A 15549-nucleotide genomic window follows, 5' to 3' on the forward strand; every position below is an offset into this window, starting at 1 on the left:
AAGACATCTGGCATGAAAAATTTCAGCTCAAACAGTTTAAATTATAATGAGAAGTGTTGACCAACATAAACTAAAGATGGTGCCGCCAGTTCTGCCTATAACAACACTCAACTAATGTACTGTGAAGGGCATTATCTAGCTGAATAGAAAAATGAAGATGGCTGTTATGAAGGTCATTGTAATACCTATTACAATGTGTGTATAGGTGTGTATGTGTATATGTAGTTATATAAAGAGACACACACACGTTGTACAATAGGAAATCTTGTTAAAATATGTCTCAGGGCAGAATTTGGCCTTAAGTAACAATTGGCTATTATAAACTAACATAATGTTTTGGAATCTATGAGGTACCTGACCCCAGGTCCTTTACACATACCTGGACAGGTAAGATTTGTGCAGGTCCACTTTCCTCCAATACAAGTACTGAAAGAAAAATCAAAAGGTGCATATTAAAAAAAATTCAAACATTGTCCATCAGCTCCACCTCCTGGTTTTCTGCTCCCTGGAGACATCACCAAAAGAGTAAGTGGGATGAAGGGGTACAGCAATAGCAGAAGATGGCCAGACCCAGATATTGTGGGCAATGGTTGGACTTGATTATAAGTGGGGAGGTTGCTGAAAGAAGTGCCATCTGTTAGTTTGCATAGAGGCCCACAAAATCTAGGATTAGTCTTGCTTTTCTCTCATTAGTGATCATTATAAAAACTAATGATGAATGAACCTCAAAAGGTCAGGGAGCTTTAGTTTGGATCGAATCACTTGAAAACGTGGATGTTTATCCAAACTTTATTTGAACCTGTTGGATGTGCTTGATACAGAAGTTCAGGTCAATTCCTTTTTTTTTTTTTAATCTGAACTTGATCACCTCTCCTTAGTAAAAGAAAAAACAACATGGAACAATTCTGTTAATAAAAGGACTGTATTGTAGAGGGCTGAGTTTTAGGGAAGTCTCACTTTCTAAGATTTTTGTTCAGACTCACTCACAAGATGTTTCTCTGCAGCATCAGAACCCCTTAAATATTTATACGGTTAGACTTTTCTGAATATGTAATGAGTCTGAAGAAAAAATGGAAAGTATCAAATACTTGTTTGTTCTGCAACATGCCTTCCACTCTTCATAAAATAGGAAGCCTTGCATCTTAAATGCTATTGCTATCATGGTGCGCGGTGTATCCAGCATCATTGATCTCTCTCTTAGAAATTTTTTCTCAGTACAGAAAACAGTAGTTGGTGCAGTTATGGAGTGTCCACATCAGAATAGCATTTTTATTATTACAGTTCAGAACCATCCCGTTTTTAACTCATGAAGAAGCGGGGGGGAAGGGAGTCACTTTGCAAGGCCTATGGTATGCAAGAATATGACCAAACACATTTAAGTACTATTGAAATAGAAGTTCTAACAACATTTTTAAGGACAGCAATCTGTAATAACACTAAGCAATAAGGGGGAACCAATGTTAAGGCAAAGACTGAAGGTGTCTATTTTCTGTAGCAGAGGTTTATAAAAAGAATAGAAAGCTGTTCAATTTTTCATTTTATTGAAATGAAACCTGTATCTATCCTGCTCAGCAGAACAATTTGATCTTGTCAAAGAGAGAACATCTTCCCTTTGGCCTTGAAGGTAAGATATGCAGTCTATTTAACGCTTCTTTGTGGAAAAGCATATTCAGGGTGTACTGTAACTATAAGAGTGGTGTGGCTCATATCTCAAACATCTACATCTCTACAAGAATGAAGGAAGGAAGAGATCCCTGAGCACAGATCTCATGATACATCACCACTTTGCATTGTCTGCTCACCAGACATGTCTTTAAGACTCTTCCACCTTCCAGACTACAGCGCACACAAAAAGACAATGGTTTGATTTAGTGTTGTTGCTTTCAAAGTGTGTCAGATGTAATTCCCATAGGACCCATGAAATCCGGCCATACCAGAGCATCCAGAACAGCAGAAACAAGCTTCTCTAATCAGCCTTATTAAAATGCAGTCTCATATTTTTGCGCTCAACACCACAGAACGATCTATTTTATTGGTGTCCAATCTGTGGCTCTTGAAGCTCTAAATTGTGGCCCTCAAGTTTCACAATGTTAAAATATGGTCTTGATTATAAACTGAAAATGCATTCCCCAAGCCAGGCCTTGCAATTATTTAAATGAAACATCTGAATCAGCTTTGTCACTACAGGAAGGAGCTAGGGGACACTGCCTCCTCAGCTGACTTCCCACTCCTTCCCCTGCATCCCAGAAGCAGCTCCGTTATGAGCCGGAACTTCATGAGCAGCTCCTGTCCCTTCCCTGCTGCAGCTGTTCAGCAGTTCCCCCACTTGCTGCCTACTGGATTGCAGGGGAAGGGGAGTAGCTCTGGTTGTGTCACGGTGGGGTAGTGGGCAGCCAGACCTAGTGGTCAGAGACAGAGTCCACAGTCATGAGACAGAAGTCAAGTATCAGATGGGTCAGGATACCAGGAGCTCAGAAGCAGGAGACAAACTGGAGATCAGAACCACAAGTCAGACACCAGGAGTCAAGCCAGGGGAACAGGAAGCACAAGGCACACAGTCCAGAACAGGGTGGATCCCAGTTGTTCAGACAGCTTCCTGTTCCTGCTGCTGGCTTAAGTAGGACCAGCAGGCCAATCAGCTACTCTGTCACTCCACCAATAGGACCTCAGGGGAGGAGCCTCAAACTGGAGTTCATGGGTCCTGGGTAAGCAGTTGTCAGCAGGCTACCAAGTGGCGGGTTGGAGCATGGCTACTCCTGTCCTACAGACCCAGATTCGAGGTCCATGGGTTGCTCCATTGCTTACTTACCTCACAGGTTGTGGGAGCCTGACGAGGAGCTGACAGAAGCTGAGTTGGCTCTGCCTGAGCCTAAAGGAATATTTAGCAAAGAGTGGTTCCCCTCCCCTACACAGCCTTGGCTGGGGAGAGGATGAAAAACTGAGAACCAAAAATAGTTATGGCTCCAGTTATGGCTCCGAGTCCAGGTTAAAGTAGCCTGGGGGCTGCTTTATCTTGTTCCAGCTGGCTACAGTCCCCAAGGGACTATACACTAAACGGGGATGACCAGAGCGCAGCCTGCACCAGAGGCTGTAGGGAGAAAGAGGTGAAGGAACCAACTATACTCAATGAGTGTCCAAGGAGGACTCCTCCGTACCTAGAAATCCCCTGCAGGAGACATGGTTTCCACTCCATTTGTGCTTCCTGAGTACACAAAGGGAAGAGAACATAGGGGATTTTAGGGGAGTTGAGCAACTGGAGCTTTCATTGACTTCATTTGGAGGCATGGGTACTCAGCAGCTCTGAAAAATCCAGCCTTGTGTAGCTGATTAATAAATCACCAAGTACAGGTCATGCAATTGGTAAATGCAGAGGGCAGCTGCGAAATGAATTAATGATCACAGTAAAGAATGGTGAGCCCAGAATAAGTGTCTGTGAAACTTTAAGGATTCTATAATTATATAAATTTCTCCATCTAAGATTAACATCTGATCCTATAAGTAGACTCTTTCTGATATTATCCTAGCAGTTTCACTATCCTAATATTTGATCTACCATCCAAATTCAGATTCTGCCTGTCCCTAGGGAATTTCTAGATTCAAAGAAGTGTTGACAACACCATGGAAATTAAACAAGGATACCTGAGAAGAAGATTATTTTAGAGTCTAAAACAAGATCTCTGATACTTATCTTGAGTTTCCACCGATTATCTGAATTTGGGTTTGAGCTAAATTTTATCCCAGTATAAATTAGTACAACTCCACTGAAGCCCTAGAGCTGTGCCAATTTACACCAACAGAAAATCAGACACAATTATGTAAAAATTTCTAAGTTTATTTAATTTGTTAACATTTATCTGCTTTATTTTTCTGATTTGCCTTTCATAAATGAAAAGAAAAGTGCATTCACTGCCCCTCCATAATCAGACAAAATATGTTATATACAAATTGATTGTATTTTCATCAGGGCTTTGGAGTGGAGCCCGGAGCTGGAGCGCGGAGCAGCTCCGGAGCAGTGGAGCTGCAGGTTTTTGCCTGGAGCTGGAGTGGAGCCAGAGCACAGCTCCAAAGCCCTGATTTTCATAAAAATAGGGGATGTAAGAAAGGGCTTTTTGTCTCATGATCAAATGATTAATCAAGTATGCAGTACAAAAAGGGAAGTTACTAACCAGTTATTGCACTCCTCATGAACCACAGAGCCTGTTCTATAGGAATTTCCATGATAATCACATGGGCATTCTGTAGGCTTGACACATAATTCATTTTCATAAATTAGACCTAGAAGGAATAATCCAACATGAAATAAATGTGAATGAGCTTCATTAATGGTGGCTGGAGCTTTGTCTACCTAACTAGTACTTCTAATAATAAAACTAATGGCCCTATGGAGTAAATTTTTTAGAATAGCTTGAAGTTTCTTCCATCTTGCAGAAAAAAACTATATCTAATTAAATATTAGATTTAATCCCTTTATTGTTGGAGATACACTGAAGTCACCGGGAGCTGCTGGTTAAAGTTTAGTATCTTTGGAAGTCACACTGCTTTATTTAAGTGCCTTATGGATCTGGGAGCTTAATGTCAAGCACTCATTGTTTGACACTCTTGGCCTTTGGCCATACATTTTATTCACTGTTTGCTGTGTATTTTGTTCCTTTAATAACTAATTTAAATTATAACTATTTTAGTACTAGAACCCATAGCACAATAGCCCACTGGAAACTAAGCAGATAACAGAGATGATTACACTTACATACCAGCAGAGAATTACTGAGGGGCACCACTTTTAAGATTCATGGAACATCACTACTCTGTTTGATCCGTCCCTTTCCAGACAGTTATATATCCAATAACTGGCAGTAGCAAATGGAGAATAGGGACAAGATTTTGTATTTACGTCTGTGCACAAGGCTAAGTTAAGAAATACACTCTATACAAATAGGGACACATCTAGGACCCCAGCTCCCAGCATCAGCAGAATCTCAGCTTTCATTTAAAAAACCATAACTATGTATGTTTCTAGCCTTCATGGTTGCAAAAGAGAGCTTGAAAATGTAACTTGAGTGTAACCAGTGCCATGATGTCTGCCTGAGTCTGCAGACGCCTCTAGCAGAGAGATGAGCAGCAGCCACTAGAACTAGGGAGGAAACTGCCTAACCCCAAAACCAACACCAGAGCAAATCATTGGCTCTTGCCAGGGGGTGGAGCTCTGTTGCTTCTGTGGTGGTTCCACCTGGCTACTGGTTGCAAGAGTGGGAAAGGCTCAATCAGTGCTGGGAGAAGGGCTTCCCCAGTACTCCCCCTGTTGAGGCAGCAGCCATGATGAGTCCCCCTTGCGAGTGTGTGCCTAGAATGATCCCCAGCTTGCCTCCCCAGCCTGGTGCCCATTAGTTTCACCAAGGCTCACACACATATCTGAAGGCCAAATTTAGCCATAGGATAAGTTTAGCCATAGATAAAACAAGTTTGAGAAATAAGGCTGTGTTACCATCTGGACAGTAGCATCCATCGACACAGGGAAGTTCACTGTCAATACACTGTGTTTTTTGCTGACATGAAACTGGGCAACAGTCGATACATTCATTGTAGATTAAAGGTTCTTCACAGGTAATAACTGAAAAATGAAACAAGCTGAGAAATGAAAAGGCATTATGCTACCACCTCAGTGGAAGTTAATACTATTCACACTGTTTTCATATATTTTACTTTTTTTAAATTCACGTATCAAATCTGACGTACTGAATTGCGAAGGTTTATCCAAGTGCTACTTGAATAAAACATTTTTAAGTCCTTGCAAATTTTATATTTCAGAAATCAAAGGAGTATTAATCAATATCTGAGACAGCACGTTTACAAAAGATAAGATGCACAATCTTCTCAAAAATACCTGCAATGTTTCTAACAGGATGATTTATTTTAAAACATTTTCAAGTTATTAAAAAACATATGCTTCATAATTTAGGACAGTCTTACATTTATATAGAACCTTTCATAATGAAATTTCCTAAGTACAGACTAAATGTGCAAAAATTAGACATAGTGAAGTTCATCTAGCACTGAAGTGCAGTCAGCTCTATGTTGTCTCTGGAAGGCACATTGAACCACAATAGAAAGAAAGATGTGCAGAACTGTCTCATCAAAGTTCAGCTATTGGGTAATATTTTCAAGTATGTGAGTAGCCAACATACCACATTGCTGAAAGTGCGTCCGCCATCCATGAAGGGGTTTTCCTGCTTGAGCACAGGTCCTGGCATATTCAGTTAATGCTCGACACCAAGTTGCATGATCAGCTGCTGACCTTATACAAATAAAAATTGGCATGACCTTACTTTCTCCGTATAATCATATAACTTCATAAATATTTTGCTAAGTCTTGCATTGTTTCAACAATATGTATGTTCTGGTATTTGAATTTATATTAATAAGGAATAACATTTTGAAATACTGTGTTGGTTAAATAACCTAAAGTTCTTAAATGAATAAAACATTCTACCCTGCTTGGGAGGCTACTTATCAATATACATGGTGCCTGATTCTAATATTAATCATACTGGTATAAATCAAGAACAACTCCATTACAATCAATGGACTTTTATAGCAATGTAAAAGTAATGAGAGTGAGATTAGAATCAGGTTCTTGATTTTTAACAAAGAGAAGAAATTCTCTCAGAAAAGTTATTAAGCTCAAGGGAACAAGAGGAAAGCATTAAGAGTGCCATCAATGTGCTCAGCATGGTACAGGATGCAAAAGGCTATCTTTGCCCCAGCAATCTTACATTTTAAATCACAGTCAGAACAGTTCAGACAAACAGTGCATCAGGTTGCCAGATGACAGAATAATATTCAAGGAGTGTAGATTTTTAAAAAATCATTGATTGTCTCTGTTTGTCAGACTAACATATGTTTTGTGGAAGATTTTTTTTATTTGTTTGTTGATCCAGCAATCCTGCACCATTAGAATAGAACATACTGATTATAGCATAGCATATACAGTAAAATACATACACACTCAAGGATAGATAAATTGGGTAATTTAAAACTCATTGAAAGTTACTGGGCCTGAGGCTTTTCTCACGTAAACCAGAGAAACTGAGAATAACTCCACTGAATCTGTGATGGTATGTGGGTATAAAGCCAGGCCCATTTATTACATCACAAGAACTGTTAGATAAAAAGTGTTATGCAGAAAAGACATGCATTGAAGGGTCAGATATATTTTCTGAAGAGAAGAAAATGTGTTATCTACCAGCTTTTGAATTATCAAAAAATGCTTACTTACATGCAGAGGTCATTGGTGCAACTAGCCATGAAAGGAAGAGGACTCACATAATCATGACATTGTTCAAATGGAGGCCATAGTAGTGTATTACACAGAGCATATGCCTTCTAAAAAGAAAGAGATTGCTGTTGTGAAAGTAGTGTTCTTAAAAACATAAGCAGCATAGCATATGGTGCAAAAGCAAAACATGTGGCGTGCTCATTAAGTAACCTCAGGCTAGGAAACAGTTTCTTCTCAGCAACTAAAAGCAGTTGCCTGTAGCATATTGCTCTCCATCAGGGCTGACTAGAGAAGGAAGAAGGGAGTGAGGTGTCAATTGTTCCAAGGCCTTAGTTCAGGGTCCCCCCCAAAATTGCCTGTAACTGAGGTGAAATGGCAGGGGGCAGCAAACATGATGTACCGGGACCCCAAATTTCTCTCAACATCCTAAGCTTGTCACAACATTGACTCCTCAGTGCTGTCTGTTATTGTCTGTACAATCACTGGATATGGACCAAGATGAGAACCTTAGACTCTGTGTTAGAGCTCAATCTGAATGCTCTCAAAGTTGTAGTCCATGTTCTGATAGGGCCCATTCTAAGCTCAGTGCACGTACTACCACAAAAAACTTCTGCACACTTTAAACATTTACCTGTCATCAATAAAGGCTTCAAACACCTCCTGCCCTGAATTGAGAGGACCAGCCAACCTCTCTCAAATATACCTTCAGGCTTCACAACATGCCCAAGGGTCAATACACTCTAGTTCTGTCAGCCTAGTGGGCAAGTTCCAGCATCCCCTCATTACAGACACCCAGCATGTAGGTCAATTAAAATATACAATAAAATGCATCACAACCAAAATGTGACCTCTCAAGTCATCTGTCACTGGCTTCAGTACAAAATATTTCATCTTGGGGGGCTTCCCCAAAGCACATCATGTAGAGGGGGAAAATATTGGAATTGGGGTGGGCAAAAGGGGTGATAGCTAAACCCTTGTTGCTGCCACTTAAGATGCATTTTATTTCTGTCTTCTTAAGGGATATTTGCCTAAGGAAGGATTCCAGCATTGGCCCTTTGGTTTGCAGCATTTCACTGATACAACTTGAAAAAATATAGCTCAAGAATGTCACCGAAATTTTTCTTCCTTGGTTACAGAGATGAAATTTTGGTCCCCAGTGCCAAGAGAAGTGCTTTAATCTCTTTAAGCAGCTGTTTTGGCACCAGATCTAGAGGAAGCTACTGGCCTGGTTTCCAGGCTGCACCTTTACTTATGATGAGACAGCAGAATGTGCCAAAAAATCAAGGACTACATTACAAACTTAAAAGAGAAGGCAGATGAAAAAAGCACAAGAATGAACCAATCCATCAACCACTCCAAACCCCTTTCTAACTAAGCATAGTCTATGTCTTTGAGGCACTGTCAGGAAAAAATATGCAACTTGGAACTAGATGACACTAATCAAAGAATACTAACATAATCATCACACCTGGTACTAAAGGTTTTTGACTAAATCCTGCACTCTGAGTATTAAGTGAGGGAAAGAAGATGGTAGGAGAAGCAATTGTCCCCCAACCCAGTACTATCCCCCACCCCTCCCATAGAAGTAGGAAGGCAGAATCTCGCTATAACACTTGAGAGTTGAGAAAAGCAGACATTTAAACACACCAGCCTGGACTGCACACCATATCCCCGAAAAAACATATCTAGCCCTTCAGCCAGCTAGTAGATAGGCTGCAGTGAGCAGTAAGCAGGAATAGCAAATCGGGATTTACAGTTTGCTCCTGCTTCACAGTCTCTCTTCACCCCCTTCCTCACAGCCTGCGGGGAGGAGTCCTGCTCTGCACCACAGCATTCCTATAGCAAAGGACACACTGGGCAGCATCTCTATTCTCCCTCGATGCACTGACCAAGACCCTATAAGAATTACAGACTGTTAATTTCTCTTGTTAATTTTGATTCACACCTGTAAAGAGTCTTGGCTTTGGGTCAAACAGGGTGGCTCATAGTTAAAAGAGTTATCCCAGTCAGGTGAGCCCTGTGGACGATTTTCCCTCCAGCTCTCTACAAACTCTGCAATGTCTTCAGTCAATTTTCCTAAGAAATATACACAAATATTAAAGCATCAATTTGACACAGAACAACAATAACCGCATTTGTATAGGCTCTTCCATCCGAGAACCTCAGATCTTAACAACCATGTCAAAGGATGACCGTCTCTTTAAGAGTTGGGTCAGCCCCACTTGTGACTAACCAGTGGCCTCCCATCTGAGGCTGCAGGGTGAGGTCGATAGCCTGAAGGTCCATATCATGACCAGCAAGGTCTCAGCTGGTTAGGGAGGCCCTGTGGTAGGCCCTGGAACTCTGGAAATAGCCCAGCTGGTTGGTGTTTCCCAGGCAAATGACCTGGAAAGTGAGAGCTGCAGGGAGCAGGAAGGCTTCTACAGAAGACCATGGATTAAGGGAAAGAACCCAGTTATATGAAACTCCCAGGAAGGTGGCCTGGAGAATGAGAATAACAAGGAGTCCCTGGGTCAGGGCAAGGACTTGGAATGTCTGAGAGAGGTGAGGGAAACACCTGTGGAAACTATAGCCCATGTTCGGCACAGGAAGTATTTTATATATGTTTTTTGCCTACATTTTTGGTTTAACCAATAAAGTGTGCCCTGAGGCAAGGGCTGAAACTGACTGTGGCATAGCATTCATTCTTCCTGGGTGAGGGTAATTTAAAGGGCCAGCTGGGAGAAGGCAGCTAAGGGCTGCACTCTGCAATAAGCCATTAAACTTGAAAGCCCACTTTAAAGGTACAGAAATAGTATCTTCATTTTTATTTTTGGAGAAAATGAGACACAAAAAGCTTAAGGGCAAGAATTTCAAAAGTGACTAGTGATTTGGGCTCTCAGCTTGAGATACTTTAAAAAGGCCTGATTTTCAAATAGCACTAACCAACCACCCTCTCAAAATCTGGACCCTCTCATGTCTCAGGTTGGGTGCCCAGAAACTGAGGGTCTGAAATCACTAGTGAAAATCTTGGTTGAAATGAAATGACAGATTGGTTGAATTTTTGGTGGTTTTCTTTAATTACACGTTAAAGTTTAATTATATATTGACTTATCCTCCCAAAATAGTAGTGGTATTTTCAGGTTGCCAGAGACTCCTTGTGCACTTAGAGAGAGAGGAGGGAACACTGTCAAGTGTAAAAAACCTATCTACTTTTTAGGTTCCTAGAACCCAAAGTTTGAGTACAGTTCTAGCTGGGTGCTGAGCCAAATGTTTAGTTTATTTTGAAAGGGATCCCTAACCATAACCCTGGAGCCCATATTGAACCCAGATATCCTTACAGATAACACCTGACAGAAGGGTTACAATATCTTATTTTAATTTCAAATACAGATCTACTTTTAAACACAATTAAGATTACCATAAAAACTACATTGAAGGGAATTAATTTTTGACCAGGAAAATTAAAGTGAACTGAAGCAAACCTATATTAACATCATAACAAATATGTAAAAATACTCACCATAACTAGTCTCAAGCTCATCCTGCAGGATAGCATTGTTGTTTCCACATAACCCATGTGTTTTGCCCAAGTAGTCTGGTGTCAACTTTATATAGACTGCAGATGTACCATCCCAAGCCAGAGTGAATGCATACCGGTGTCTAACTAGGATGTATCCAGATAGTTTTTGGATGTGTACATTTCCTATAGCATGAGGTAACTGAACTCTATGAAGCAAGCATAATTAAAGACAAAAGAGCAAAGAATTTTTAAATGAAAATAATCTCCATGTAAAGGAATTATTACTCAGTGATTTAATGACTTCCCTATAAACTTGAGGGAAACTGTGCTTTGAGTAACACTGATGTAAATCTGGAGTAACTTAATTGAGGCCAACAGAGTTATATCAGATTCACATCCAGCTCCAAACATGAATGCAGAAATTTTATCCTCTAATACCACAACATAGTTTAAATATCATTCTCCTAGTGCACTACTTTGTGAACTGCAGAAATGTTACCATCAATATGGATGGCATATTTGCCTTTTAGCTGCCAATAAGTGATGCTGCTTATATGTACACTGATGTAAACAATGTCATGAGAATTGATTCAATGTAAAAACAAAACATACCACAATAAATGTGAATGTAATTACCCAAATCCTTTGTAGATGACCTCACTGCTCAACTTTATTTCTTCATCTCCAGAAAAAAATAGGCTAACAGACCTTTTGCAGGAATAGGGTGAAGATTTGCATTCTGGATCATTATTAACCTGCCAAATGATATTATTGGGGAGAAGTTACATTTTAATAACTTTCTCAACATTCCCTATGCTGCCCAACTAATACGTTCTGTCCCAATCATGACTTTTAGCAATGATCTCAAGGGGCAACAGGATAGTTTGGTCACCATGGCTTCAGTCCTGGGTTTCTCCAAGACTGCCAACAATTGTGATATGCAGCAGTATAGCTATGCCGCTTTAGTGTAGACACTTGCTATGGAGATAGAAAGAGTTTTTCCATCAACCTAGCTGCATCTATAGCTACATCTAACTATGTTGCATAGGGTGTGAAATTTTTCAGTCTAAGATTTAGGGGTAGACCCAGTCTAATCTGGCCATCATCTTCTCTCCAGACTCTGAGCCTGATCATATCCTCCTAATTTTGCAGTGTACAAAGCAAATTCTATTTAAGATGCAATGCTACTAACAGGAACTGGTGACTATACGAGTTGCAGTTGACAAAATGATGCAATGAAAGTTACTGCTTTCCCTAGAGTTTAGCCATTGGAAACAATGGCAATACACTAACACAGAAAAAGAAGTACACAGCAGTGACATGCCTGTGGGGGAAGGAGATCAAAGGTTGGCATCATTGGCAGAGCATAAAGGGCAGGGAGAAGAATAAGGGAGACCAATCAAAGATGCAGGAAAAAGCAGAATGAAGTAGGGTGCTGCGTGCAAGGACAAGAAGTTTGAGCTTGCTGGGCAGTGCAGTGGGAAGCTGGTGAGGTGACTCAGCAAAGGGCAGGGGATTAGATGGCTGAAATAATGTGTGGGAAAGACTATTTAAATTTTTAATATATAAAAATAATGCATCTGATATAAATTAAGAGACTACGTTAGAAATTATGTATTTGATGGAACTGTTTTTGAAAGATCGTCAATGTCTCAGCTTCTTCTATATTATCAGTAGTAGCTCTATTGCCATTAAAGATGAGTTAATATTCAAAATTTTTGATATTTAAAAAAAATGCATTTCATTGTTATGAAACTATGCTGCTTACATACTGCAATGACAGGCACTACAGAAACTCTAATACATAAATATTGTAGAATTTAAAATGAGTTCGATTATCTGGTATTACATGGCCTAATCCCAAGAGGTGCTGAGTACTGAAACTGGAAGTTGTGGGAACTCACTGAGCTGGGCCAAATATGAGTGAGTGGAATTATGACCAGGCACTTTAGCTGTGGTTCATATGTTCAATTGCACCCACAGAAATCATGAAACCACGGGTGCCAAACCTGAGTGGCATTGCAAGCCCATGCACCAGGTCACAATACCCAGAGTGGGGATCCAGGCCCAGCCCCACAGGACAGAAACTGCCACTGTGGGATGAGTGCAGGGTGCTCACTCTCCAGTTCCCCCATCCTTCCACACTGGGCTTGGTTGGGATTAGGATTGTGGTGATAGGGCAGAGGGTGCTGCTGCAGGTCGTTGGTGCCCCTCTGGACTATAACTCAATATCATGTCCCAGAAGAATTTAGTATAGTGCCCCCATTGAATTGGTGCTCAGCACCTCACCTGATCATGCCTATATATGTTATTACCATTGATAACCTTGTAACTTGTCTACAGATTATTTTTCCACTTTAAACTCACAAGTTATTTGTATGCCTGTGATCGTATGAAACTGACTTAAAAATGCAGTCTCCCACCTGTATAGAGAAACTCTGTTCATCTATTTCATTCTGTCTCACAAGTACATATGTGGATTTCCCAGAGAAATAATAGTAGAGTCCATCAAAGGTTTCAAAATGGTATTGGCCCCACGTTCGGCATATGTTATCCCTTTCAGCACCTGTGTTGTGCACTAGGCAGACAAAAGGAGAGCAATTTGAAAAGCATTAACTTTTTATTTTTTGCTTGAACAGGAAAGTTTAAGAAACACAATGCATTTGTGCTTGGGATTGCAGTCCCACTGCAGGATACCTGCAATACTCAGGGCGGAGGAGATATGAACGAACACTTCCAACTCTTCGGGTATGTCTCAGCATAACTCAACGCCAGCAGGATAGCAAGTAGTGGCTGGGAGTTGTGCAACTCCAGCTCTGCTAGTGTACTGGCTGTCCCCAGGGCAGGGAGTGACGATGAGGTTTGATGTCTTTTGGCAAAGGAAGGATGTCCATGTGGCTGTGGAGCTTGTATACTCATAACCCATCCCTGGACAGATTGCATTGTAATAGAGAATCTTTTTTCTACACACCTGTCTGGCATCTTGATCCACTTGCATTAAATCGACTGCAGTCACAAAACTCTCTGTGCACACATTCACCTCCATTAAAACACATGACTGCATCTAAGTGAAGAAACAAGGCTTATTAAAAACTAAGTGTGATAATAATTTACATTAACAAGGCCCACTTCTGCCATTGAATGTAACTTGCATGTGAGTCAATGGGTATTAGCTGTGCATCTGAAGACTGAATGGGCTGACATCTTTCACCTGAAGGATCCCAAAGAGCTTCACAAACAGTATTCATACAGGAATAACTTCACTATTGGAATGCAGACACATATGGCATGAAGGACTGCAGCCAAATGACCAGCGCAATACACTACAATTCAGGCATGCCAAATTCACCAGGGAAGATCTATATTCTGATAAAAAAGGCTATGGCATCTCGAGGCACCCGTAACCCATCTATCACTGGAATATCTGGGAGTCAACACAGGGATGGCAGGATACCTTAGTATCTAAAAGACCCCGAACACTAAAATGGATGAAGAGCTAAGTCAGCCCTGCCAAAATTCAAACCTGTTAGTCCATGGAGTCCAGATATTTCTAACTGCTAGGCCACTAGTCACTCCCATTCCTTCTGATAACTTGTAAGGGTACCAGTCACAAATCAATCTTACAAATATGGACCTGAATCAGAGCAGAGATTGACGCTTTCGTTTCCCTAGATACTCTCCAACTTTTCAATGTAAAATATTTCTATTCATAAAGTACAATGAACCTACAGTATAGAAAGCAGAAACATTTTGATTTGTAATGACAATTTTGGTTTATCCAGAGCGGATCTCTATCAGAAGCTTTTGGGCCAAATTTTCAAAGTACGAAGTATGATATATGACAAGCAGAAATATGCATTTAACTACCAAATTAGCACCTTGAAATGCAACATTGGGGGCCAAAATATCTGCATGGGCATTTTGATGGGTTTGCCTATTTTGCCCATCTTTATCCTTTAAAGTCTGAGCTTACTTGGAAAATCACTGACTTTTAGTAACCGTACATAACTCCAATTACAAATCTGTCAATTTTATCTCCACAAGTATACAAAGTAGAAATATAGTTTATAATATCCAGAGAAGAAAAGCTTGAGAACATATCTGTTTTATGAAAATAAATGCATCATTATCATTTAAAGACTGGAGCTAACCAGGCAAGTTGAACTTTGAAAGAAGTAACCTCAGGTAGGTACAGCGTTTGGATTTGGCCTTTTTTTGTTTTACTTATTTTTTCTCTAAAAATACTTCAGTCTTTAGATAGAAGCATATTTTTGCTCACACAATTCTTGAAAAACAAACCATAACTATAACTCACAAGTCGTGTACAGAAACACAATACAAGGTCAAGGTTTCACTGGAAACAGGTACTGTTTTCTTCTACTTCTAGGGAACATTAATGTTTGAAATGTCAAATCACAATCAATAGTGTGTACAGTGAAATCATGGAGTGTCCTGATTCACTTCAGCTTTTGAAAGGGACGACTATGTTATTTAAAGTTTGAACCCTGAAAACCTACATGCAAGTACTGTGATTGGTTTCAATGGGCTTGGGCCCGTGAGTGAGGCTTCAAGGATTTGCACCCATGTTTTATGATGCAAAGTCATCTCCCATGCATTATGTTTTCTTCCAAATATTGGCATTCCCTGCACATAAATACAAAAAACACAAAGACCACCATAAGCTCATTCTGAACTATTTTACTAGAATGGCTGAATTCTATTTCCTGTAGACTAATTTTAAGATCACAAATCAAAATGTTTTGACAAGCCAGGA

The 15549-nt window shown here is 40.2% G+C and overlaps 1 protein-coding gene across 1 annotated transcript in view; it reads right to left on the reverse strand.

Moving 5' to 3' along the window:
- OTOG (otogelin) overlaps positions 1-13831 on the reverse strand; it is a 147292-nt gene extending 133461 nt beyond the window's left edge. Inside the window, exons 1-10 of the mRNA XM_065403357.1 lie at positions 13747-13831; positions 13199-13353; positions 11412-11530; positions 10776-10981; positions 9219-9349; positions 7274-7380; positions 6183-6292; positions 5483-5608; positions 4167-4275; positions 380-426 (exon numbers count right to left, since the gene is read on the reverse strand). Coding sequence (XP_065259429.1) covers positions 380-426; positions 4167-4275; positions 5483-5608; positions 6183-6292; positions 7274-7380; positions 9219-9349; positions 10776-10981; positions 11412-11530; positions 13199-13353; positions 13747-13831 — 1195 coding nt within the window. The remainder of the gene's footprint in view (positions 1-379; positions 427-4166; positions 4276-5482; positions 5609-6182; positions 6293-7273; positions 7381-9218; positions 9350-10775; positions 10982-11411; positions 11531-13198; positions 13354-13746) is intronic.
- Positions 13832-15549: the final 1718 nt, after the last annotated feature.

Source organism: Emys orbicularis, chromosome 4 (genome assembly GCF_028017835.1).
Source record: "Emys orbicularis isolate rEmyOrb1 chromosome 4, rEmyOrb1.hap1, whole genome shotgun sequence".
NCBI lineage: Eukaryota > Metazoa > Chordata > Testudines > Emydidae > Emys > Emys orbicularis.